This window comes from Panthera uncia, chromosome D4 (genome assembly GCF_023721935.1).
Source record: "Panthera uncia isolate 11264 chromosome D4, Puncia_PCG_1.0, whole genome shotgun sequence".
Classification (NCBI taxonomy): domain Eukaryota; kingdom Metazoa; phylum Chordata; class Mammalia; order Carnivora; family Felidae; genus Panthera; species Panthera uncia.
In genome coordinates, this window is record NC_064807.1 from 74310801 (window position 1) to 74338492 (window position 27692).

Consider the following 27692-nt stretch of genomic DNA (forward strand, 5'->3'; position numbering starts at 1 on the left):
ATATGCATTGGGGAAAATTTATAGGAAGATATATAGAGACCCAAGTGAAAGAAAATAAGGACACTGGTTTGTGTTTTTTACTTTCTACATTTCAGCAGGGGTTTAAATTGGTCTTATTTTAGGGGCTCCTGGGTGACTCAGTCGGTTAAGCATCGACTCTTGATTTCAGCTCAGGTCATGATCTCATGGTTCAGGAGTTCCAGCCCCACACTAGGTTCAGCGTTTGAGATACTCTCTCTCCCTCTTTGTGCCATCCCTTGCTCACACACACACGTGCACACTCACTCTCTCTCTCAAAAATAAACATTTAAAAATACATAAAAATAATAAAGTTTGTTTTATTTTCTTTTACAATGAGCACGAGCTACTTAAACAACAACTAAGAAAAAAAGAAGATTGAAGATTGGATGGGGAAGACACCTTATAGATGCAACGAGTCTATTACCATAGTTAAGACGAACACAATGATTCCGGGTTTTCATTTCAGAGCTAAGAAAAAGGTGTCTAACTATCAGCATTCCAACGGCCATGGAGTCTGTCACAGGTGCTCAGCATCACCACTGGGAACTCTGTGGTCACGGTCTCTGACCCGCTCCAGTCTTCAAGGAGACAACAGCCCTGTGACAACAGCCTCCTACCTGCCCGGTCCTCTGCATTTGCGCCCCCTCCCACATGCATCTTGCACACATCACCGGGCTCTACTCTCTAACGTACCATTTTTGCTTGATCACTCCCCTCGTCAAGGGGATACTTTGGGTCCAACACCCTAACCTGCCCTTGGACTGCATCATGAAAGAAAACCAGCACCCCTGAAACAGGTGGAGTCCAGAAAGTCAGAGGTGGTGTTGCTCCTTTTTATTTTTAATCCATCCCACACCTTCACCCAAATCATGGAATTTGAAAACTGGCCTTACAGACTATTGAGAATTTATTCTAAAGAAATAACTCAGAACACAAAGAATCCTTCTGCCCAAAGATGATCAGGGCAACATTGTTGACAATAGATTAAAACTGAAGGGACGCCTGGGTGGCTCAGTCGGTTAATTGTCCAACTTTGGCTCAGATCATGATCTCTCGGTCTGTGGGTTCGAGCCCTGCGTCGGGCTCTGTGCTGACAGCTCAAAGCCTGGAGCCTGCTTCAGATTCTGTCTCCCTCTCTCTCTGTCCCTCTCCCCTGCCTGCACTCTCTTGCTCTCTCTCTCTCAAAAATAAATAAAAAAAATTAAAAATTAAGAAATACAGATTAAAATTGAAAACATTCAAAATGCCCACCAATCAGGTGAAGTAAGGGATTGAGTAGTCCCCTCTGTGGAGTATTAGGCAACAGGACAAATGATGTTTATGAAGACTTTGCCCTGACTGAGGACGAGGGTTCTACCATTGGGCTGCTTGACTTAAACTCCCTGCTCTAGAACTTAGAAGCCGTGTGACCCTGAGTGAGGTACATAAGTTCTCCCATCTGTAAGAAAGGGGCAATGGTGACACCCATGTCAGACGCTTTGGGACATAGCAATCCCCCAGACAATTTCAGCTCTCATCATCCCTATCACCCGCGCATGAAATACCAGATAATAGCAGCAGCAACCATACTTTGTGTCTACTTAGGGCCGGGTGCTGGCCCATTGTGTGTGCATTATCTCAGTTAGTGCCAATGGCAGCTTTGCTGGATATTATCAGCCTCATTTTACTCAACAGGAACCTGAGACTCAGAGGCCTTAAATACTTTGTCCCAAGGTCACCCAGCTAGTGAGTGACAGAGCAGATTTGGGGCCCAGGTTTCTCTGATGCCAGAAACTGCTCTTAAGCGCTATGCTGACCCCTTGAAGGTAGGGGTGATGGTGGGAGTAAATATATTCTCTCATAAGGGCACCTTTTCAAAGGCGAAAAGCTTTGTGAAGCAGGTGCATGAAACATACAATTAAAATGCCAACGTCTCTCCTGAGATGCTTACAAAAGGGAAGCAAAGGGATGGAGAATTTTTTCCTCCTGTATATTTGCTTTCCCACCAAACCAGGAGTTAAGCCTCACCCTCCACCTAGTGTTGCCCTTCCCCCTCCCCGCCTCGGGCCCTTCCGATGTTAGAAATCTGCCCTCTGAGAACATGTATCATGAAGTCATAGATTTCAGGAATTGAAAGGAAACTCAGCAATCGGTGGCCCCTCCCCAGGTCGGTCTGAAGCTCCCTCTCCCTTCCCACACGCAGTCCACACAGAAGGTGGCCGCCTTCCCTGAAGGGATTTGTTCCACTCCTGCAGCCAATAGGTGGCAGAACCAGGCAGCGCCCGTTCCCTGCCCCCACCTCTGGGGCTCCTTTCCCCCACGCCATTCTTCCAGGAATCAAAGGGTAAAACCCATCGCTTCGGAAGGGCGAGGGCTGCTCCCTGACTTTAACAGCTAATGACTTCCACACAATAAAACCAGCTTACCAGAAATACCATCAGACCCAGCAAATCTGGGTCCCAAAGAAATAAAATGAGGGGAAAAAACTAGAGAAGGCTTCAAATGTCATGGGAAGAATAAAATATTTAATATCATAAAAGGGTGCTGAGGCTTTATGAGAAAGCCACATATTATAATCCTGAAAACCCTATATCGGACTCCCACCCACCGCCGCCACACCCACCCCAGAAGGGAGGAGGACTATGCTGGGAGTTCACAAAGAAAGGATGGACAGGCATAGCTCCCAAATGAGGGGCAGCTCCCTTCCTTTTCACTCCCCAAAGTTTGATCCTTACGGACAGGCTCAGAGTCAATAGGCAAGTTCTAATCTCGTTCTTTTCTACTCTCCTACCCCTTTCTCCGATACTTATTCTCTTTTATCTTCCTGCAGATCTCCTGGATGCAGAGGAAGAAGAAGACATTTTAGACACTGAAAGAGAAGGGGGAGAAGGGAGTGTCCCCCTCCTTTCACTCCCTGACATTGGGGGACATCTGCTTTATCCCTGGGGAACGATCCTTAGCCTGTGGACAGTTGCCATCTGAGGAGTTAAGAGAACGGGATTTGGAGTTAGATATACCTGGGTTTGAATTTCTGCTCTGCCTTCTTCTGGCTGCTTAGACTTGGGCAAGTTTCTCGTGCTTCCTAAATCCATTTCTTCACGGACAAAGTAGGAGTAACAATAGTGCTCACCTCCTAAGGTTGATGCAAGGATCCAATGTGATGACCTATTTCAAGCATTCGTCCCAGGGCCTGGCACATCATCAGCACTCAAACTCTCTCTATGTATCTCTATCAGTAATTATTGATAGCACTAATTTGTTTGTCAATAGCATCAACCAAGTCATGCTTTCAATAATACGATCAGTACCAGTATTACTGATGAAGGGGCATATAGAGAATTCTCCATGTATGGACCTGGTTGATCAGGGGGTGCTGTGATGAGGACAAGATATAGGAGACACTCCACCCTTGAAAACAACTATTTCCCTGCCCAAGAGTTTCTGAGTTTTTACAAAGATGTGTTACTCTCTGACTCTGCATATTTGTAAGATTTCTAAGAAGAAAAAGGTGACAAAGCATCATTCCTCCTATTGGACTATGGCAAAAGCCAGCTGGGTTGTAGTATGAATCCAACATACCCCCTGTCACCGGTCTGCTGGGATGGACTAAACCTCAAGAGTCCACTTCTGGGGAGGAGAAACTACGTCTCAGGGGCCAGGCCTTACCGTGGCTCAGCCCTGCATCGCCCGTCCAGGCAGGCAGAATGCGAGGCCCAAAGGCTTGGGCTTCTCCTGGTCAGCAGTGCCTAGGCTGTGCTCCAAAGTGATTTCTCACCCAGCTGATTCTCCGAGGTGCCTTCCCTGCCCTTCGGAAAGGATGAGGGATGGAGAGAAGCAGGCTGTCTCTTTCAGCATCTCATGGCAATCAGGGGTGCTGTGGCCCTTCCTAATATCTGGGAGGCCAGATGGCTTTTTAGGTCAAAATGGAAACACACACACACAAAAGAGAGAAGAAGATTATGGGTGGGTGGCTTCTAGGGGGTGGGGTGGAGTGGGATCAGTATGGAATTCAAAGGGAGGGCTGGGGACTGATGCTAGACACACCTCCTAAAAGATACCAACACTCTGCAGGATGGAGCCAGCATGCAAATCCCCATACGTTCCTCAGTCCTAACTTTCTACGAAGGCCCTGGACTGTCCGGTGCCCACCCTCCTCTCCTCTCCATCCTTCTCTTTTGATGCTTCTACACATACCCTCATTTTCTACCAGGCAGTTCCATTTTTCTCATGGGTCAAGTAGAGATAATTATACAACCTAGATCATAAGCTGAGCACTCAAAATCATGTCTGCACACAGGTCACTGTGTGGACTATTGCTCTTACATTCCTAGTCTTTTTCTTATTTAAAAAAAATTAATGTTTATTTATTTTTGAGAGAAAGAGACACAGAGTATGAGTGGTGGGGCACAGAGAGAGAGAGACAGACATACAGAATCTGAAGCAGGCTCCAGGCTCTGAGCTGTCAGCACAGAGCCCAACAGGGGACTTGAACTCATGGATGGTGAGATCATGACCTGAGCCGAAGTCAGACACTTAATCAACTGACCCACCCAGGCGCCCCTAGGCTTTGTCTTTCTTAAAATGGACCTAACAGTGTCCATCTAGAGGGAGAGTTACAAGCATTAACTGCCATGGACATACGTGAGTTGGCACGCAGTATTAGTGAGCGTCCCTCTCTCCTACCCCAGCCCCCTTCTCTCTGCACTCACATCCACCTTGCGAGATACTCTCATGCAGAGATGAAGTGATTTGTTCAAGACCACACTGCAGTCCTGTTGAAGCCCATCTCGCCTTCTGAGCTACCTTAGAAAACAAGGTGGGGCTCTTTTTCTTGTCTCCCCTGCTCCATTCAGTGTGCTGGATGCAGGACTATTGCTGAATAAATCTTTGGACTGTTGCAGTGGCAAAGGTGATCATAAGGCCACTGCCTAGGCAGGTTCACCTGGGAGGAAGGAGTCTTGGGATCACATCTCGATTCTGTCACTGTTTTCCTACATGAACTTGAGCTATTTCTGCATCTTTCTAGGCTTTTGTTTTTCTTTCTATATAATGGGTACTGGCCTCGTTAGATCTCTAGGGTGCCTTCCTACTCTCGGAGCCCTGGTCCATGCGTCCATGCTACAGGAAGAAGGTAGATTAAAGAGAGTCACCCATTCTCTGCTGCTCTCCCCATCGACAGGTGAAGTCCAATTCCCTCTCTATGAATCTACACTGACCTTAATGACCTGCCTGACAAACAGAATGGGGTAGAAATGATGTTCTGGGACTTCTGAGGCTGGGTGCTAAGAAGCCTTGAAGCTTCTGTCTCTGCTCTTGGAACACCTGATCCTGGGATGCTCCCTCTGCAGACCGAGCCTCTGTGGCCTGACGAGCCCTGCCCGATGGAAAGGCGATGGGCAGGCACTCTAGTTGACAGCCCCAGGGCAGAGATGAGGTCCAGCATGGCCAGGCTTGACTGTCTGCTATTCCGGCACCTTCTAAGTAAGTGAAGGGACCCTCATGGAAGAAATCCTCCAACTCTAGATGGCCCCCCTGTCACACATCAGAGACAAATAACCCAGCTGAACCCTTCCCATATTCCTAACTGATAAAACGTGAGAAAAACATTGGGAAAATGGAGGTAAGCTGTGAATTGCCATTTCAAAAGGGGCTGAGAGAACAGATTTCGATCCCCAGATTTGTCTGAGGTTGAAGCCGTCAAGAGGATGCTTCCCCCGCTGGGAGAACCTGGGCAACACCAAGGAGAAGCCTGAGCAAAATGCTTCAGGGGCAGCAGCCACACAGGGATGGCCAGAGTGTCCTCCACACAATATTATGATAAAGTACCCATGGTTTTCTTTGGTTTTGTCCTCTATCGTGATTAAAATTTCACCATGTTTGTACTGCCACACGGAATAAATGGAACCACAGCTTACTTTTCAAACTGGGCCTTGCCGACATCATTACGTGTGTCAGATTTATACGATTTCTAATAGATAACAATGTTTTACCCTTCAGCACACCGAAGGGGAACGCAAGCCTCCCTCCCTTCTCTGATGCTTCATTCACTGTTACTTCCTCCATCTCTGATCAAGCGGTGAGGGTCTCCCCAGAAATAATTGAAAATCGAAATAACAAGATGATTCTTTACGTGGCATCTCTTGGATCACCCTCCGTATTCTCGCTGACAATATTTTTATTCACCCTGCATTAGTTTCTTCTCACCACTGCAACAAATTACCACCAACCTGCTGGTTTAAAACAACACAAATGTACTATCTTGCAGTTCCACAGGCTGGAAGGCCAACAAAGTTCTCAATTGGCTCAAATCACAGTATTGGCAGGGTGGCACGACTTTCTGGAGGCTGTAGGGGTGAATCCATTTCCTTGCCTTTCCCAGTTGTTAGAGACTTCTCCTGGGGTTGTAACTCCTTTCCTCCATCTTCAAAGGTGGCAATGTTACATCGCTCTGAACTTCTGTGCTGGCTCCCCCCTTCCACAATGAAGGACACTGTGATTATACTGGGCTCACACTGATAATTCAGGACAATATCCCTCTTTAAAAGTCAGCTTATTAGCAACCTTAATTCCGTATGTGAATTTAATCTCCACTTTAGTTATGAAAGCTAAAATATTCACAGGCTCCAGACATTAGGATGTAAATTTCCTTGTGGGGGCTATAATGCTGCCCGCCATATACCAAGTGACCCTTCCCAATCTGGACAACTACATACTTGAGGACCACAGTATCCCAGGGGAATTACCATAGAAGAACCAGAAAACGAAGCCAAATGCGCCCACTTTCTTTTTTTCATTTGTGGGTTCAGAAGTTGAGGTCTAGATAGAAGGCAAAATGAGATGATAATAATGACAGTAATGGGAAATCTGTGATATGTTAGAGCACTGGCTTCTCCACCCTCCACCTGCCCCCCACCCCAAAGAAGTAAGGATCACTTGAGCATGGGAAGACAGGAATGTTGGAAATGAAACAAGATGGTCTTGAAAATGGTAGAGAATGTCCTTCAAAGAGATCCTGCACTTCATATGTACCAGGCTTGCCCACGAGGTGCTAAAGAGGATGACGAGCTATAGAAGATAAGGTGAGTTTGAGGGACTGGAAAGCAAAGACTGTTCCTGCCTCACTTGCCAGATAGCACCTGGGGGGATGGCGGCACAGTCAAGTGCTCTTCCATGGCATGACAGCAGCCAACGACAAGTGCCTTCATGGTCGGCCTAAATCAAGAGGTCTTCAGCTGGTTCCTCTCGACACTCATGCCCCCAGTGTGGTCAAGAGGAGTTGCTGTCCTCATGCCCTCAGCAGGGTGGTAAAGCTATCTGATGCACAAAGCCAGCTGGCCTCAAAGGACCTTGTGGTGGGGATGGAGAGAGCAAGGCAGAAGATGCCAGGATAAGCCACATGCGTATAAATCACATGGGAACAGGGCGGTGCTGGCACAATACCAGTGATGGACAAGGGCCAGACAAGACAGCAGGCGCTAGAACTGTCAGGTAGTTGTCGAGTACAGAACCACCCCTCAGCCCCATGCATGGATGGACATCAGCCCCCTTTGAACTTGTACACTCAGGAAGAGGCGGGAGGCAGAGCACCCGAATTAAACTAGAATTAAGTTTCCACCACCAATGGATGGAGCAGAACGGAAATGAAATTCGGTTACAGAAACATTATAGAAAATTAAATAGGCTGTGCTCCTGAGCTTTCGTGGCCCCAAATATCATATCCACTGCATAAAAACATCAGCGATCCTGGTCTCATCATCTTGCACATAAGTGACATTTTGTGAATCCCTAATCATCTCCGGTTATATTCTTTGTCAGACAACCTACAAGTTCAAGAGCTACTGCTTCCTTCTGAAAGATGAAGGAACTGAGGCTAATGAGGTGAACGTAGATTCTAAAGCTCACGGATGACCAAGGCAGGGCTTAAGCCCAATTTGCTTAGCCCAGTCTTCCTTCCAAGCTTCTCCGCTACTATCTCCACTCAGAATCACAGGAAAGCAAGCCAAAATGGTTGTGGCATGAAGAATAATACTTAAAACACATTCTTGGGCCTCTACCTGGCCACCTTGTGGTGATACCTTGGGAAGTCACTCTGCTTCCCGCATGGGCGGGGAACCCGCTGCTCAGGTTTGTTGTGAAGATGAGTTATTGGAGGCAGACATGTCTGGGGAACTCTGAAGTGTTCTAAAAATATAAGGTATTATTACTACTCTTTTTTTTTTTTTTTTTTTTTTTACCAAATTGAGTTTCTTAGAAGTGGAGCTGTAAGAAACAGTTTCTCTATGCAGAAATACCAAAAAGAAATGAGGGAGATTTTCAAGTTCAGTGTAGAAGTGGGTGTCTCCCCATGTTTTCTGAAGGCACAGAGAAGAGCGTGCCTTACCTCCATTGAGCCCTGGAGTTGCAGCTTTAACATTAAATCCTTAATCTAGGGAGGAAGGTCTTTGACAACCTCATCAAACTGTTGAATTTTCTCTTAACCTCCAGGGAACGAACGTTCTTTCTCTCTCTCTTTTTATTTTTCCAGTTCACGCTGATGAGAGAGGGAAAAGAGACAACTCTTACCTAGACATACACACATGTGTGCATCCCTCTGCATTCTGACGTTTTGTTCTTCTGGGACATCTATCTTCAAGGAGAGGGAGTTTAATTAGTTCGGGAAACAGAACTGATGAAAGAAGGAAATAGAGGCAGGCAACTCATGCCTTTCAGAAATATCAGCTTTCTGTTGTGGAGACAACACAGACGATCTGGGACATCCTTTTGATTTGCATGCCCACTGACTGGCTTTAAGACTAGGGCAATTCCTCCTCTCTCTCAGAGGGCCTCACTTTTCTAATACACAAAATGGAGGGTTGGTTTGCAATACTCTGAAGTAGACAGCCGCTGTCACCAACTCCCCTTTCTGATGCCTGTACCCTACTTTTCCTTGAGAGTCTGTGCCCTTCCCTCAACTCACTACCATGTACTGTAGGTGCAGCTGGCACTTGGCCAAAGTCTCGGGTATGACTGGGTCTGGGATGAGCCCAGTGTTTCCCCTTGACCACAGCAATTGGTACAGTGATGGGCATGAGGATGAAGGTGGCCCAATGAGATGAGATCCTGTGACTAGAGCTGGAGGAACTAGGAAAGAGATGTTATTGTCCTACAGGACTTACTGAATGGGGACGCTGTCCAGTGAATGACATGGTTCGGAGGAAAGTAGAGTGAAGAGAAGACAGATCCCATGACATTGTTTACACCCCTTAATCCTACTGTGCCTAGACTTCTGTTAGATCCAATACATTTACTCTTTTTGCCTAAACTAGTTCTGAGTTTCTATCCTTATGATCCCAAGAATTATAATAAAAAAGATCTCTAATTGCCCATCCACTTCTGAAGATCTGCTGATCTTTGAGTCTAAAATGTAGTTTAATTGCATTGTCTCAATCTCTAGAAGCTTCTTCTTTGTATTGGGCTCCCAGCCACTGTCTATTTCCCTAGCTGTGGTGCAGGAACATTAAGAGTGGAATGTGTATTCTATTTCCTGTGGTCTCTAGTCCAAAGCAGGAATTCACATCCCTGGCCCCGTTCCTCCCTCCATCCCTTCTTTCTTTCATCCTTGTTTACACAGACAGTTGGGGTGTTAAGTTAAATCGACAGATTCCTGGGTTCTCCCTCAGTTCACTGGGCAGGATAAACTTGAAAAAAGGCAGTTTGTGCTATAAATGATTACAGAGGATATAGCAGATGTAACAGGTGCATGACAACAGTGATGATCCTTAGAACAGAGTGGTCACTTAGCCAAGATGGGGAAGGAAAAGAAGACAAATCTGGAAAGAGATCTACTTGTTTGCTACACTGGCTGGGTGGTTGGGGGAAGGACCTTAGGCAAAAGGATGGCGGGAGCAAAGGCTCGGAGTCATTAAATAGGCAAGTATGTTCAGACAACTACATCGAATTCATTCCACTGGCCTTAGTGTAAAATGAAGCAAAAGGCTGGAGAGGTTGGAAAGCACCGAAATCAAATCAAGAAAGCACCGAATGCCAGGTGAAGAAGCTCAGCTTGTAGGGTGACGTTTCTCAAATGGGCTTCTGTGACACCACTGCCTCCCCATACATACAACACTCATTAAATTGTTACAATTTTACACTCCTGGGCCCTAACCCCTCTATCGGATCAAAATTACTGGTGTGGGACCCTGAAACCTGCATTTTAAGGATTTTTTAAATTAATTTTTAAAACATATATTTTGAGCGGGGAGGTGGGGTAGAGAGAGAGGGGAGAGAGAATCCCATGCTCAATGTGGGGCTTGATCTCACAAACTGTGTGATCATGACCTGAGCCGAAACCAAGAGTCGGAGGTTTAACTGACTGAGCCACCAGGTGCTCCTGGAACCTGCATTTTAAACAAGCCCCCCTAGGTCATTCCTATGAAACAAACCAGCCAATCTGGGAGCCTCTTCTGTAGGCAACAAAGATCCTCACATACATTTTTCTGTGTCCTTCTCCCACGCCAGATACTAGAGTCCCATGCAACCAAGTCTGCCATACTTCTCCATCCCCTTGCTTTGGCCATCCCCACTCTTTTCTTTGTTAAGTTTATTTATTTATTTTGAGAGAGAGAGAGAAAGAAAGAGAGAGCCTGGGAGGGGCAGAGAGAGAGAGAGAGAGAGAGAGAGAGAATCCCAAGCAAGCTTCGCACTGTCAGCTCAGGGCTGCATGTGGGGTTTGAACCTATGAACCATGAGATCATAACCTGAACTGAAACCAGATTCAGATGCTTAACCAACTGAGCCACCCACGCACCCTGCCCACTCTTTTCCTAATGGAAGGTGACTCATCTTTTGAAGCCAGTTCACCACTAACTTCCCCACTTTCTACCAACTTTAAAATCTCAGCTGACATGTTTTCTTCTAGACATCTCATTGACATGGACCCATTGTGTTCACAGAGATAAGACATGCCCTATCTCACTCCCAAATGGACAGAAACCTACCTGAGGCCAGGAGCTCTTAAGGATGTATTGCATATTAGGCCCTAAAGTGCTGCTATTTCATTCTTCCAACACTTCCACAAGGTAGGTTTAATTACCCATTTTACAGATGAGGAAACCAAGGAAGCCTGATGTGCCAAAGAGGACATAGAGGTAGGAGCTATGAGTAGTGTGATTCTCCTTCACAAGCCACCCCCCCCCCCACAAGGAGGGGCCTCCAGAGAGCAGTCTTAGTACCTGGGCCAGCACCATGTTCATGGGCCAAGGGCACTTACCACACATCCTGAGGAGTCCACCTGGCGGTCAGACACGCACTTGAAGTTTCGAGTACAGCCCCCATTGTTCCAAGAGCAGTCACGAACCGGCCCAAAGGAGGACAGCAGGTCGTTGATGGTTTCGAAGTATGTGGACAGCATCGCTTCCTCCCTTGGAGACAAAGGGGATGGTTAAACCCCAGAGACACGTGTATCATTAGATTAAAAAAATTAAATATGCATTCATCACATTTAAGATCATCATTCATGATATTTGTAACCAAGAAAATGATACCAATCCATATTTGAGAAAAAACTAATAAGAAAAAAAAATTAACAGGTATGCCATCATATGACACAATGTCTACTTGCAATCAAGGGGAATATATTTGGGACGCTGCATTCTTTATTCCGTCAATCCCCATAATTTGGGAAGGCAGGCATGAGATTTCCATCTTACAAATAAGCGGACTAGGGCTCAGAAAGTTGAATGTCCTGCTGAAGTCCACCCAGCTTGTAACGTGGCAGAATTGAAGTTTGTGCCAAGTTCCAGCTGAGTCCAAAGATCAAGCTCCTCCCACTATACAACTCTTAACTTACATTACATATGTTTCTACAGATTCCAGACCTCCCCATAGCAACTCTGCAAAACGGTGTCTTCCTAATATTCCTACTTTTGATATAAATTGAAATTATACAAGGTATCGGACTTACCCCAAATTAGCAGCCAATAAATACCAGGGCCAAGGCACAAACACAGGACTGTTTGACTCTAGAACCCCAGAACTGTGCTCTTCATGCTATCGCATAAAAGTGACACCATAGGAAAGCTGTTGGAAAGGTCACAGGATTCTAGGCAAATGCATCATTCCTCCCAAATGAGGTTCCCAAGGGAAAACACTAGACTAGGTACCGTAATTTGTGGATCTGCCAAAATTTTATTAGAGGATATACACAGACAGAAGTTTCTGGATGCTATTTTCTGGCAAAAGAGCCCCAAATAAGGATGTCCTAGCACTGGAGTATCTGTGATGCCCATAGGTGCATGAGATACTAAAGGGACACCATGGACAGTGTGAAGAAGTACGCATTATCCCATGATGTAAGGCTCATGGAATCCAGAAATACGAAGGAAGGGAGATGCCCGTGGACCATCCTTCATCCTTCTACCACTGTTTTCCTCCATAGGCGTGGAGTTCTAGGTTTTGGTGTCCTAGCTTATTTTCTGTCTCCGGTATGATCCCTTTTTGTGCCATCTTCCATACTGACTGCCAGAGAACTTGACAAATTCCAGCTCTAAATTAGAAACCTCATTGATTAATAATAGTTCTCCATTACTTACAGAAGAAAATCTAAATTAGTTTCCTTGGCATTCAAGGTCCTTCATAATTTGGTTCTGCCTACCTGTCCAGCTCCATTTACCCTGTCCTCATATTCTCTATTGGTGAGCCACAGGTCTCATTCCCTAAACACATAATCTTAGGTTAGCTTCTCTGAAAACAGACTCTGAAACAGTTGCATACAGCAGGTTTACCAAGGATCCCTCTGACATACTCTTAGAAAAGTAAGCAAGACAGGACTGGACAAGGGAGAGGCTGACCTGCCATGTGGTTAATGTACGTAGATCTAAAGCCTCACCTTGTCCTTAGGGGAGCTCTGGAGCTGGGTGGTCCTTTAAGGATTTCCTGATTAGAGGCAAGGGACCAGCCCTCTGCAACACCCTGTTGGCCAGTCACTGGCCAAAGGCTGTCATCTGGTATCCTTGCACAAGGCAGAGGGCAATGACCAGTGAGGAACACAGCTGTGTGAGTCATGAGCCACGGTCCGGGGGATGGGCAGATCAGCCCTGAAGAAGGGATCTGAGTATAGTATGCACCTTCACCTCTCTGAATCTTTAATCATGCTCTTGGGTCTAGGATGCTCATCTCTAACTTTTCTCCTTGACAAAATCCTAAGAATCCTTCAAAACGCTTCAAATCCATCCACCCATCCATCCATTCATGTATTGCATGTGCTTACTGAGTGCTTACTACGTAGCAGGCACTATTCTAGGTACTGTGGATGCAGAAGTGACACATGACAAAGGCCTTCCCTCCATAGAGCTTGCTATGACCTCCTTTGGGAAACCCTCTCTATTTCCCCCAACCAGAATTAATTTCTTTTCCCTCTGAGTACATTGTTTAAATCTATTATCTCATTGATCTTAATCATTGGCTCTATGGTTTCCCAGGGAGACCTTAAGTTTTTTGAGCAAATGGCTCAAGAGTAAACTCATCCCTCTCTGGCCCTCAGGACAAGGCCTGGCAAAAAACCTGTGATAAGCAAATGTTTTTCAGATAAGACAAAGAAAACATTGGAAGGCTTGGATGCAGATTCTACCTATCATTGGTTTCACCAAGGGTCTCTCCACCAGGACACTCCCCTGTCCATCCCCAAGTCTAGGATCCCCTCCCAAGTCTTTCATGATCAAATCTTTAGTATAGGGACAACAGAGAAGATGGCAGGAGAGCTGCCAGACTATCCCTCATTTCCCAACTTTACACAGAATGAGGTCAGGATGGCAGGTGAATGGGGGAAGAGAATGAACCCGCTCCTGAACTGAGGCTCTTGATAGACTTGCCATTTGGGAATCATGGAAAGAGCTGAGGATCCTGCGAAGACATTAAGGCTATTAAAATATGAATAACCTTAGAGGAAGAAGAAGTGAGAAGTAAAAAGAGGGGATAAAGACAGAGGGAGAGACAGGCTGAGAAAGTGTGAGACCACATAAAGAGATACACATGTAGAACATTGCTAGAAAGAAAGAACTGGATGGATGGACAGGATGGATGGATGGATGGATGGATGGATGGATGGATAGATGGATAGATGGGTGGAAGGAAGGAAAGAGAGGCAGGAAAGAGGGAGGAAGGAAGGAAGGAAGGAAGGAAGGAAGGAAGGACAGACAGAGAGACAGAGACACCCAGAGGAGTGTCATATAGAGAGACTAAAAAAGAGGAAGATGAAGGCAGACAAAGTATGTGAAAAGAGAGACAGAAATGAAGAGCTAGATTAGGGAGAAACCGGAGTAAGAAATACCAAGATTTTAAAGGAGAAAACATTAAGGTAAACAAAACAGGGACACTGTGTATGGAGCAGGGGGTGGGGAGGGGAAGGGATGGGGAGGGGTGCAGGAGATGGGCATTGGGACCTGGAAGGAGACAGGCTCAGAAAGAGAATGGAAGAAGAAAAAGACCCTGTGTAAATGGAAGAGAACACACACAGGGACCCAGAGAGCAGTCAGAGAATGACAAAGAAAAACAAAGGAGAAAAGAGAAAAACAAACAAAAAATGTCACCTTGCAGTGGAACCTGGAGACAGCTCAGGCTGTACAAATAAGGAGGCTGTTAGCTTTTGAAAGGATTGATTCTGCATAAACATCAGTTACATGAGGAGAACATTATTTAAAACACAAAGACCTGACACTGGGGCTGTTACTGAGTCTAGCAGTGATTGTGTCAGGCTACAGAAATGAAGAATCATCCTGCACAAGTGAGAGAAGTAGCTCAAGGCAGACTCTGACATTCTCTTAACTCCAGACTTAATCCCTCATCCCGGCTGCTGAGTCCGGGATTTGGGGTCTGTGGGAGCTTAAAGCTGCCCCAGTAGCCGAGCGCAAAGGATCAAGGGACTAGCGCTGCAGGTGGAGGTGGGCTGGGGTGACAGAGAGATCTGGGTGAGTCACAGCTTTGCCAGAAATTGCCATCAGCACTAACATCTTCATCATCTGTAACTTCCTGAACACCTGCTGTGCATGGAGGGCCATGCTAGGTTCCTTCACTGTGCCCTCTCCTTTGACTTTCACCGTTGTCCTATGGCACACATTTTTACTCCTACCACGCAGCTGGAGAGACTAGGTCTTGGGGGGGTCTCGTCACTAGCCCTTGTCCACGAGGTGGAGAGGCCGGGGTATGCACCCAAGTGTGCCTGATGTCAGGTCCTGAGCTTCCTCCCATGCCATAGTTGTGCTGGGCCAACTTGCTCTGGGCCCTCGGGATAAGTCAGAGCTCTCACAACAGGAAAGCCCGTAGAAACCTGCGTCCAACCTCTGTGTCTTTGAGGAGGAAGAACCAGAAGGGTAGAACGTATACAGCCTCTGCATATTTCCCAGCACTGCCTCCTGGCCTGTGTACCTGCCACAGTAGCCTCTATCCGTCTTGGAATAAGACAGGGCAACGTGTGTACTCATTTCCTAGAGGTGCATAACCAGTACCATAAACCAGATGACTGAAAACAGCAGCAACTTACTCTCTCCAACTTCTGGAGGTTGGGAGTTCAAACTCAAGGTGTCAGCAGAGCTATGCTTCCTCTGTAGACCCTAGGGGAGAATCTTTCCTGGTCTCTTCAGAGCTTCCCATGGCTCCTGGCAACCCTTGGCATCTCTTGGCTTATAGCCACATCAGTCTAACCTCTGCTTCCACCCTCACATGGCCCTCTTCCTGCATCACTGTCTTTTCCTCTTCCTACAGTGACACCCTCCATTGGATTCAGCACCTACCCAAATCCATTATGTCCTTATCTCAATTATATTGGCAAAGACCTTATTTCCAAATGAGGTCATGTTCTGAGGATCCAGATGGACATGAATTTGGGGGGGCATGACTCAACCCACTATTCACAGCTCACAGGAAAGCCCTCAGGCTTACACAGGACAGAGCCAGGACTAGAACCCTCTACTCCTTGGCTCTTTCTCCAGTGCTCCTAACATCACATCAGCCCTTCCAGCTCCAGACTCTGCATGTTACACGATGGTATTTACAAGGCCTATAAAGTCTCAGAAAAAGAACCATGATGAAACCACTTCTCCCTCATTGGAGAGGAGAAAAGACCAACTTTCATTAAGTACCTAACATCCCAGGCAGAACAGGGGTCAGCAAGCTTTTCTTTATAGGAATCCATAGTAAATACCTTTGGCTTTGTAAGCCTTACAGTCTCTGATCTAACTACTCAAAGCTGCTTTTGTAATGCACAAGCAGCCACAGAAAATATGCAGTGGCCATATGCAAAATGCAATGAATTAGCATCGATATGCTTCACTAAAACTATATGCACAAAAAAAACCATGGCAGGCTGGATTGCTATATCCTTTTTGATTTTTTTTTAACGGGAAAACACCAGGTCAGGGTTGGAGTTAGGATTTGAAGCCAGGTATGCCCATCTCCGGAACACACATTCTTTCTCCTACATGAAGTTTCATCTGTGCCTCAGTATTCTCATCTGTAAAGTGGAAACAGTATGTTTCTAGCTTCCAACCACATAAGATCGTTGTAAGAACACAATGACATGATATGCACAGAAGCCCAGTGCAAACTGATTCATAATCCATTCATTAAGAAATATCTGGGCACCCACTGCGGGTCAGGTGCTGAGCTGATCATTACTACGGCTCTCCTTTGGCCTCTCCATGCCTGTGTTCCTGCACCTGCCAGGTCTGGACACTGTCCAAGTTGTTTCCAAGCTACTCTCCAGCTTAGGCATCCCAATTCTTCCTGATACTGCTGGTTTCAAAACTGAATCAACCAGGGGAGCCCAGGTGGCTCAATCGGTTGAGCATCCAATTTCGGCTCAGGTCATGATCTCATGGCTCGTGAGTCCAAGCATCGGAATCTGGAGCTTGCGTCAGATCCTGTGTCTTCTTCTCTCTTTGGCCTTCCCCTGCTCATACTCTGTCTCTCTCTCAGCATTAAATAAAACATTAAAAAAACTGAGTCAACCAGACACCCCCTCTCCCCCAGGCTGAGTGAGGCTGCCATCCCTGCACTGATTGTTCAAGTGCAAATGCATCACCTGGGCTCCATTCCGCTGAGTCAGCGGAGCCCCACACAGGGTGAGCATCAGGCAAGGCAGCTGGGAACAGTTGCTGACGTAGCCTGCTGTTAATAAACACCTGGAGACGTCTGTGTCACTCACAGAGAGGTGTGAATGGATGACTCAGGGCCCAGACAGTGACAAGACCCCAGGGGGCAGACTAATCATTCTCTGATATCAACGGGCACACTTGTTCCTGAGCATCCATAGAGGGAGGAACCTAAGACAGGCTTCTCAGCTCCAAAAGCATGAGCAGCAGTGTAGATGAGTGGATCTGCAGCAGCTTTGACTCCTGGCTTCACTCACTATGAGATGTTGGGCAAGTCCCTTACACTCTGAGTCTCTACTTTCTCATCTGAAAAATGGGCATATGAGCACGCAGGTGGCAGAACTGGCATGAGAAATAAACCAGACAATATATGCACAATGTTCCCCACACAGAAAGTGCCCAAAGGCTGGTGGTAATTGGCGTCCTCAAAGTTGCACTTCAGAGTGTAAGGAGCCCAATGCAGGAGAAGGCAAGGACCGAGAACCACATACTGTCCGTTTACTCATTCAAGTTTTTCATGGATGCCGAATCTGTCCTGGGCCCTGTGCTGGTTCCTGGAGCACATGGCAATAGGTGTGACATAGCATATGCTAAGGAGGTAGAAAAACACACCACAAAAGTTAACCTAACAATCTAACTGGGGCCACAGGTTCATAAAGAGGCCCCCTTCAGCCAGACCCTGGAAGTGTGGGTCAGACAAGGCTTTTTAGAGGAGGCAGTACTGAACCTGAAACATAAAGGATGAGCAGGAATTAGGCAAAGGAAGAAGATATAAGTATTCCAGGCAGATGGAACAGAAGAAGTTAAGGCCTAGAGGCAAGGAAACTTTAATCGATGCAATGAAGCAGGAGGGCTGGGAGGAAGTAGGGTGTGGCAAATGATGGGCCAGGAGGCAGGCTAGGCAAGGTTCTGTGTGCCAGGCCCTGGCAATTCTGGACTTCGCCCTGGGACCTATGAGGTGGCCACCAAAGGGTTTTAGGCAGAGCCTACTTTTACTTAGACTAGTAACATAGGTTGGTATTTGATAAAAATCATTATGGCAATGAAAACAACAATAATAGTTAATGTTTACTGGGCATTCATAATATGCCCTAAAGTGTACCAAGCAATGATTGTGTCGACCTACTTAATCCTCATTAAAAAACAAAAAAACAGGGGCGCCTGGGTGGCTCAGTCGGTTAAGCGTCCGACTTCGGCTCAGGTCACGATCTCATGGTCCGTGAGTTCAAGCCCCGCGTCGGGCTCTGTGCTGACAGCTCAGAGCCTGGAGCCTGCTTCGGATTCTGTGTCTACCTCTTCTCTCTCTGTTCCTCCCCCATTCATGCTCTGTCTCTCTCTGTCTCAAAAATAAATAAACATTAAAAAAACCAAAACAAAACAATGATGTAAATGATATGATCATCCCCATTTTGTAGAAGAAGAAAGTGAGGCACCATTTTGAGGATGAAGGCTGTTCTGAGACCAGCCAAAGACAATGTAGGAACAGCCTCAGGGCAGTGGCTGGCATACGTCAAGTGCTTTATAAAGATTAGTTATAAAAGGGTTCCAGGCAGAGGTGAGCTGACACAGGCCACAAGGAGGCAGATTTGGGCTTTTGTAAAATCGGAGTTATTGAGCAATGGGAAGGAACAAGGTCTTACAAGGTCCTGCAGCGGGCCGATGTAGGAACGCAGACTGAGGTGGGATGGCCATGTTCTGGGCTGGTGGTGGGGGACCGTCAAGCCTCCAGGGAGATCTGCACAATCTCATGGTGGTGGGAACAACAACCATGGCTAATATCTATTGACAACTCAAGACACGAGAGCTTTGACTTCACATGGTCCATCTCATCACTTCTTGCCATAGCCCTGTGGGGTGGTGCTATTCGTACACCCCTTCTGTTGACTAAGAAAGGAACGCACACACTCACATGCACAAACTGGCACTGGCAGAGCTGGGGGCTTGTCCTGTGTCACACAGTAAGTCAGAGTGGCAGAGCCGGGGCTCTGCCCTGGTGGGTCTGACTCTGAGGCAGAGAGCAGTGTCCTGTTTTCCTCCTTAAGATCCCTTCCCAGCTGGAGATTCTGGGGCTGGTGTTACAGCTGATGCTCATCATTCCCCTTCCTCTAGCAATTACGGTTCGCAGTAATTTAGGTCAAGAATATGTATTGCTGTGCAGAGTGGTCTCAAAGCTTCCTGCGTGTGTCTGTGCCTTTGAGTAGCTCACGAGCTTCCTGCACACGGAGATCCTTCCTCACGTCCCTCAGTGTGCTGGCTGTGCCTCAGCTGTTCAATGAATAAGCACAGGAGGTGGAGGAAGGGGAGGGACAAAGGGGGCCCATCAGCTGTGTGGTCTTGGGGACAAAAAGAAAACGATCGCGAGTGTCCACTGCCCATCTGTGAAATGGGGACAGTAACATTCAGCTCACAGGATTGTGTGGTCAGGACTCGATGAGATAAAAGATGTCAAAGCCCCCCATCTCCGCCAGGCTCAAACAGGGACCTCAACAGGGGGCTGTTGTGTTTTGGAAATGCATTTGTTCATTTCACAAATATTTACCCAGTACTCACTGCTGGGGGTGGGGGGAGCTGCAGGTTCTGTAGGAAGAAAAGAGCAAACAGGACAGGCTTTGTTCTCTTGGAACGTACTGCTTAGTTACCCAGTCACCCAGCAAGTCCTATCTATGCCTACAACCAAATCTGGGCCTATGTCTGTGTCTGTATGTCGTATGTCTACGTCTATAATTACAAACGATGATAGATGCTTAAAAAATACGGGGTACTGTGAGAGCATATGGCAGGGGCGGCCAATCTACTCTAGGGAGCTGAGGATGGGAGTTGGGTGTTTCCCCAGAGAAGTGGGGGAAGTGGATTTCCCCAGAGTATCAGGCCCTGAAGCCAAACCAGCCTGAGGCGTTCTGTCACACGAGGACACTCCTAATGTGTGACCCCCCCCCCCCCCCCACCCCTCCACGCACAATGACCATGGAGTCCATCTGATCTTTGAGACCATCATTCCTTGGCAAAAAGCCATCACCTCCTTCTAACTGCTCGGTCGTAGGAATTCTTCTCCTCACCCCACCCCCCTTTCTCCTGCCCCTGTGAGTCCCATCATCATATTAAAAAGGAACCATTATTAAAAAGGTTCAGTGACAAATGCTGAGGCTTGAGGATTATTTATTTATGAAATACCCACATGAAGTCATTGAGAGCTTCTAGCAGATCTCATCTCAGAGAGAAGCTCATTAAGACGGGCCCAGGGGTGGGAGGGCACTGCGTTCTCAGAAGCAACTGCTCAGAACGCCCAGCCGGGAGAGTGCCTGTTGCCCAGAGAGGGCGGAAGACACTCGTGCCCTGGGATGGCAGTGGGGGCTGCCTGGAAGCAGCAGAGCTCACCATTAGAGAGCAAATGGGGTTGTGTCCTCTAACATAAAGAGCATGAGCTGGCGGCTCCAGGCATGGGATCTGGGTCCGGCTTTGCCTCGCTCTGCTGTGTGTCCCGCCGTGACTTTCTATCCTCCCTGAGCCCCTCAGGTGCCACATTTCTATGACGATTGTGTGATCTCGTGGGGTCCTTCCAGCTCAGATTTCTAATAACATGATGTGGCTTCCCAAAAAGATAGGGTGGAAATGTAAGAGTGAAATAGTGAGAAGAGACAGTACCCGTTGTTTCCATTCTATTGCTCATTGCCGTTGTTTTGCACCTAAGGAAATCAAGGGGCTTATACAATTAGCAGGGAAATCAGAAAGTGTTACCATGTGTTACTATGAAGAAGCCACGGGCTCAAACCAGCCCAGCCATTTATCAGCGAAGAACGTTAACAACTCATTCAGCTTCTCTGAGCCTCCTTTCCTCAAGCACAGGTCATAGACCACAGCACCTAACTCTACCTACCAGGGTGATCACAAGATAACAAAAGCTCCATGAAGGCAGAGCTCCGGCAAGCTCACTGCAGTCCAGTGCCTAGAATGCTATACAGGCTTCCAGATTTTTATCAGAAAGATGAGTGGATGAATGAATGAATTCAAACTTCTGCAAACTACCCCACCCATGCACTCATTTTTATTGTTGTGTTGTTACTAACAATAGCATGCTTTTACAAGTCAATCCTGAACGTTCCTCAAACCGGAGAACAGGGGTTCTTAACTCGGTGCCCAGGACCCCTCTGCCAATCTGCAGAAGCATATGGGCCACTTCTTAGATTAATGTCTTTAAATGCATTAAAGCAAATGCAAAAAAACATTACAAAAGAAACCATTTATCAAAACAGATTTTTTAAAAGCCAGCTGCAATATAATAATCTATATATGCTTCTTTGTTGACACATTATAAATTTTTTTAAAATGTTTATTTCTGAGACAGAGAGAGACAGAGCATGAATGGGGGAGGGTCAGAGAGAGAGGAAGATACAGAATCTGAAGCAGGCTCCAGGCTCTGAGAGCTATCAGCACACAGCCCGACGCGGGGCTCGAACTCACAAACTGTGAGATCATGACCTGAGCTGAAGTCGGTCGCTCAACCGACTAAGCCACCCAGGCGCCCCTTCTTTGTTGACACATTAAATAAAAAGATCTAGTAACAGATGTAATAATGACCATAAATTGGAAGTGGTGATCAGCATAAACTATACATTTAAAAAAAATTTTTTTTTAATGTTTATTTATTTTTGAGACAGAGACAGAGCATGAACGGGGGAGGGTCAGAGAGAGAGGGAAACACAGAATCTGAAGCAGGCTCCAGGCTCTGAGCTGTCAGTACAGAGCCCAACGTGGGGCTCGAACTCACGGACCGTGAGATCATGACCTGAGCCGAAGTCGGCCGCTTAACCGACTGAGCCACCCAGGCGCCCCAGCATAAACTATATTTTAAGACATTTGCAACAAATGAAAGATGACCTAAAACTGCACGCCATTTCTATCACTGACAGAGTCACAGGTGCTGTGAGCGTACCCATGTCTATAACAGAAGAAAAGGCTAACTTCCAGTGAGCGGTTGGCGGAAGTAAAAACGTATTATCTTGCCATGTTATTTCATGGACCTCCAGCATGGACCCCAGGATGAGAGCCTCTGCCTAGACCAACACTTTGATAGAGAAACCTTCTCCCTGAATATCTGCTGGTACGTGAGTAGAACCAGGAAGCTTGGGTCTAGAGAAGAGGAGGAGGGACATTAAAACGCAGCTGTGATCACACCATCTTCCTTCCTGCTGAGCATGTGTGGCGGGGCAAAGGGAGAACAGACTTTGGCTTCACACAAAAATTTCACAAAGCTCTCAAGGGTGTATCTTTGCAGGAGTGACCCCCGCTCTGAGCTTCAGACTGCTCATCTGTGAATGCATCACTGCTGTGCTGCCTCCAGGGTGGCGGGGGACCTTGTGAAATCAACGAGATGGTGCACCTGTGCAAAGATGCAAATGCTAGTCCTCTGTTGCCCATCTGCTCCTCCTGGGGTGAGACTAATTTATTGCGGCCACCCACACTTAGAGCTGCCCCATGTCCCACAGCCGCCATGCATTTCTGCATTCCTTAACACCTACTGGGGAGCAGGCCATCTGCTAGATACTCAGCACCCAGAGGCGCTCAGACAAAGCCCCACCCTCAAGAAGTGCAGAGGCTGGGGCCAGGGACAACAGGATTTACGCTATGAAGATGAGGGAACGATTATAGCATAGATGCATAAAAATACATGAGATCCCCAAGAGGAAGCAATGATTTCTCCCTGGCCTGGTTAGGGAAGGCTTCCTGGAGGAGGTAGCAATACACTGGCTCTTCAAGGGAGACTTTTTAAAGGAAGACAATGAGGAGGAGGAGGAGGAGGAGAAGGGAAGGAAGAGGAAAGGATGGGGAGAAAGGCATGAAAGGCATCAGAGGATAACACAGAGTAACTAAAATGTGCTAGAGGGGACGGAGGAGTATTGGAGAAATAGGCAGAGAGCCCGTTATTAAACTGAGGAGTGAGCGGGAGTAAAGGTAGCTCATGAGCAGATCTTGTTACCCCATTTTATAGATGAGAAAACTGAGTCTCGGAGTGGGAAAGTCATACACGATCAATACCATGGTTCCTTCAAAGTGGAGCCACAGTAGGAATCCAACCGTGTCATAAAGTCCGTGCTCTCTCCGGAGTGTGGCACTGAATGCCACTTGTAGAAGACTGCTTACAGGAATTCTACCCAAAGTCAGAATTGGGAACCAGAAGGCTTTAGGAACAGGGCCTTGGTGATCAGGGAAGCACTGCCTCCCCCCAAAGGCAGCCCTCATTCCGCTTTCCTTGTCTTGCACATTCCGCCTCCTCCTCTTCTGTTCCTGACAGTTCCAGCCACTAGCCTGCAGGAGATTCCTGCGTGGTGGTGAACGTAGGGAGCGCGTGGTGACGGCAGTGACTCTGGCCTCGTGTCCAGACAGCTGTCACTCTGCAGCCAGGCTATGAGTGGGCCCTGAGGGCTTCTCTCCTGCCCTCCGCATCCCCACCTTGCCAGTGGCCTCTGTTTCTGGCTCCTGTCCCAGCCAGGCTGCCTCTGCCACGTGCCTGCCGCAGGGTCCCAGCGCCAGCACAGGAGAGGGGGAGCCAGTACGTGCCTCCGTCCCAGGGGACTGGCCAGGACCTGGAGCAAGTCCTAGAGCATAGGCGTGCGGAGCATTGCTGAGACAGCGGAGACGTTGCTGAAAAGCAGGAGGACTGGGATAGACAGCAACTTTGTTTCCAGTCTCACCAGCTTCTCCAAAGCTAGGGCATGTTAGTTTCACCCTGCTGACAAATCCCCATTGTCTTTGAAGACTTATTCTTTCCTTCCTTCAGCCAAGCCAAATTAGTCATGTTCTCTGTGGCCTCACTGAATGCTGAGTATGCTTTCTTGTTACTAATAATAGAGTGGCAGCTGCATCACAAGTCCTCCACCTGTACCATGTTCTGCTATGATACTCACAGCATCCCAGCAGGAGACATGCACAACCCCACTATACAGATGCAAAGCTGAGCCCGAAGGGAGGGGCAGAGATTTGCTTCAGGTCACAGGCCTAATCAATTTCAAACCTAGCTCCCAGCTGACTTCAAAGCTGGAGGCATTTTTAATTTCCATGCCATCCCACCATCAATTAGAACTCGTTTCATGAAGTCTAAGTGTATATGGCCCACCTCCTCCGTGAGCAACCCAACGGACAGCATGGGGCTTGGCCTGGAAAAGGGTATGGTGGATGTCTGAGCACAGAAGCGAAGAAAGGAGGGCTTCAAGAGAGAGGGGGAAGGAAGGAGCGGTGGCCGATCTTATTTTCCCACCACACCGTGTGTTTCTAAAGGCAGAAGTTTGTGCACCTGCAGAGCCTAGTACAATGACATTTAACGGGGAGGCGGTGCGTGTTTGTTGAACAGTTTAATGAATGGATAGATGCGTAAACAGACAATATGAGAACTCACTGAGGAATTCCTCAAAGAACGAATACGCTAGCCTGATTTCCTGGCAAATTGGTCTTTAAAAGAATTTGAGCTTTCAAGAGCTGAAGGCTCTCGTGGGAATTACAGGGCCAGAGTTTTAGGGAGATGAAAAGATAAAAAACACAGATCAACATGACACTCTCTGCCCACTCAGCCGCTTGGAATGGGGAACTGTTCGTTGTTCAGTGGGTACATAGCTTCAGTTGTGTAAATGAGTTCTGGAGACTGCCATACAACACAGGGCCTGCGGCTGACAAAACAGTGGTATGCAATTTAAAATTTGGTTAAGCTGGTAAATCTCGTGTTAAGTGTTCTTACTGCAAACAAAGCAAGAGACTAACGAAAACAACGCCCCCCAAAATGAAGGGGCAGGAGGAAGCTTTGGGAAGTGACGGATACATTTAGCACCTTGACGGTGGTGACTATATACTTTAAATATGTGCAGTTTTTTTCAGTAAATCAATTATACCTCAATACAGCCGTTAATCATTAAAATAAAGAGCCCTTGGAATCTCAAGCCACTAAAAAGGTCATGGTGTGCCCCAGACTTCACTGTTAAAAGAGTTGTCACCAGCCTAGAAATGCTCTCTTGACAGGTATGTATCCTTTAAGGTGTCTTCCTTGTACTATCCTTTGTGCCTTGATTACCTCCTGACCCTGTAGGTGGCCACAGCCCTGTGCTCTCCCACCTTCTGGACATGGCCAGCTTCCATGAGGCAGGCAAGTTTCAGGGAGAACTTCAGCAACGTTGCAGGAAGGGAGTAGACAGAAGCCCTGAGGGAAATGTAGGGTAACAGGGACTCCTGGAACTGGACGGCACTTTGTAACCCGAAAATGCTTCCCGGCCAAACCGAACCAGAGCTAGAACAGTGGGGGAGGCATTTTTAAAGCGATGCATTACTTTATTGGGCTGCCACGGTTGTCCCTGGTCTTGTTTCCATTTTACAGATGAACAAACTGAGTCCCTGAGAGGAAGATGGTTTGCTTAAAATTGGACCCCTGATGTTCTGAGCAGTGTCCGTGGTCCGCCGTGATGGGACCATGGAGGAGAGACAGTTTGAGAGGTTTTGAGCATAGTTACAGGATGAAATGTATGCGTCCGGGGAAGTGTGTATGGGGAGTGGAGGGGCCCAAGTGCCAGTGAAGGGAAAGAAATACTGGAGAATGAAATTCTGTTCTATAATGCGGGGAAATCTATTCTATAACACAGATGTAGGAAGGAGATAAAACCCCAAGTGGTGTTAGAACAAAGGAAAGAAAGAGATGTTTAAAGAGAACAGTTTGGGGGGCACCTGGGTAGTTCAGGCGGTTGAATGTCTGACTTTGGCTCAGGTCATGATCTCATCGTTTGTGAGTTGGAGCCCCACATCAGGCCCTGTGCTGACAGCTCGGAGCCTGAAACCTGCTTCAGATTCTGTGCTTCTCTCTGTCCCTCCCCTGCTTGCACTCTGTCTCTCTCTCAAAAATAAATAAACGTTAGGGGCGCCTGGGTGGCGCAGTCGGTTAAGCCTCCGACTTCAGCCAGGTCACGATCTCGCGGTCCGTGAGTTCGAGCCCCGCGTCAGGCTCTGGGCTGATGGCTCAGAGCCTGGAGCCTGTTTCCGATTCTGTGTCTCCCTCTCTCTCTGCCCTTCCCCCGTTCATGCTCTGTCTCTCTCTGTCCCAAAAATAAATAAAAAAACGTTGAAAAAAAAATTTAAAAAAAAAATAAATAAACGTTAAAAGATATATTTATAGAGAACAGTCTGGAACATCAGAAAGCATTCAGGATCCCAGCGAGAGGACTTGGAGTTGGAATCCCAGCACTTCTAGCTGCCTACTAAAAAAATACTTTAATCTATAGAATGGAAGTTGCAGGCAGGAAAAGGCTGTGTCCAGTCTGTCAGTTACTTGCCAAAAATGTTGTAGTGGATAGTGAATTAAGGTAATTAAACATTAATTAATTTGTTGAACAAGAACTATTGTGACTTTGAAGCATCAGCATTATCTGTAGCATAGTTAAATGAATGGGGTTTTTAAGTGGTGAAAATTCACCAGGTAATTTCCCAGTGATCATTCATAATTATAAGACTGTTAAGTATCCAAAGCCTGAAAGGATGATTCTTAATTTCTTTAGCATCAACAAAATAATTACCCATCCATCGTCCATCCATCCATCCAGCCCTCCACCCATCATTCCATGCATCCATCCATTGCAAAGATACTTACTGAGCACCTGCTATGCCTGTCCCTGTGTTAGAAGCAGAAATGCAGATGATAACAAGCCATGGCCTCTGTCGTCAACCAAGCCCCCAGTCTTAAAGAGCAGAAAAGAAATGGGAAACAGGTCTGCAGGAGTTCAGAAAGAGTGGATGATACTTCTAACGTGGGGTTAGGGGAGTGGGTGAGAGCTGGGTCTGCAGATCGAGAAAGACTTCCACTCTTGGGTCTTTGGTATTTCAAGCTGTGCACATATATATGCTTATTCAAAAATAAGTATCTCGTTTACCAAAAAAAAAAAAAAAAAATCAGCAATGATGCTGGGAGGAAAGGAGAAGAGGAAGAGGAGGAAAAGGAAGAAGGAGGAGAAGATTACAGACTGAAAATAGGTCCTTATATTTGAGAATGAAAATCTAAATGTCAACTATTCTCCACAAGCTTTCCTGTATCTTAATTTGCATTTATTTGGTAAAAAGGTACTAGTTTCCAACTACTCACCAGCCAAGTTAACAAGTGTTTTTGTTTAGTGATAACTCTCAGTGCTGATGAGGGTAGAGTGAAACATTTATTCAACTTGTGCTGGTGTAAATTGCCAACATTTATGAAGAGCAATTTGGCAAAATATACCAAAACTCCTTAGAGTTACAGAAGATACTTACAGATTCATACAATCTGACCTAGTGATCAAAGTAGTACTTTTTAAAGGAGACGTCAGCAATGCAGGTAAAGATGTATCCACAAACACGTTCTTAACGATATCATCAACAACATGGTTAAATTTGGAATGATCTAGAGGTACCTGGGTGGCTCAGTTGGTTAAGCGTCTGACTTTGGCTCAGGTCATGATCTCAGAGTCCGTGAGTTCAAGCCTCGTGTCGGGCTCCGTGCTGACAGCTCAGAGCCTGGAGCCTGCTTCAGATTCTGTGTCTCCCTCTCTCTCTGCTCGCACTCTGTCTCTCTCT

At 46.8% G+C, this 27692-nt stretch overlaps 1 protein-coding gene across 1 annotated transcript in view; it reads right to left on the reverse strand.

Annotated features, from left to right (window-relative positions):
* LOC125921924 (astrotactin-2-like) overlaps nucleotides 1-12645 on the reverse strand; it is a 116097-nt gene extending 103452 nt beyond the window's left edge. Inside the window, exons 1-2 of the mRNA XM_049629728.1 lie at nucleotides 12632-12645; nucleotides 11249-11399 (exon numbers count right to left, since the gene is read on the reverse strand). Of these exons, the coding sequence (XP_049485685.1) occupies nucleotides 11249-11399; nucleotides 12632-12645 (165 nt within the window). The remainder of the gene's footprint in view (nucleotides 1-11248; nucleotides 11400-12631) is intronic.
* Between the last annotated feature and the right edge of the window lie 15047 nt (nucleotides 12646-27692).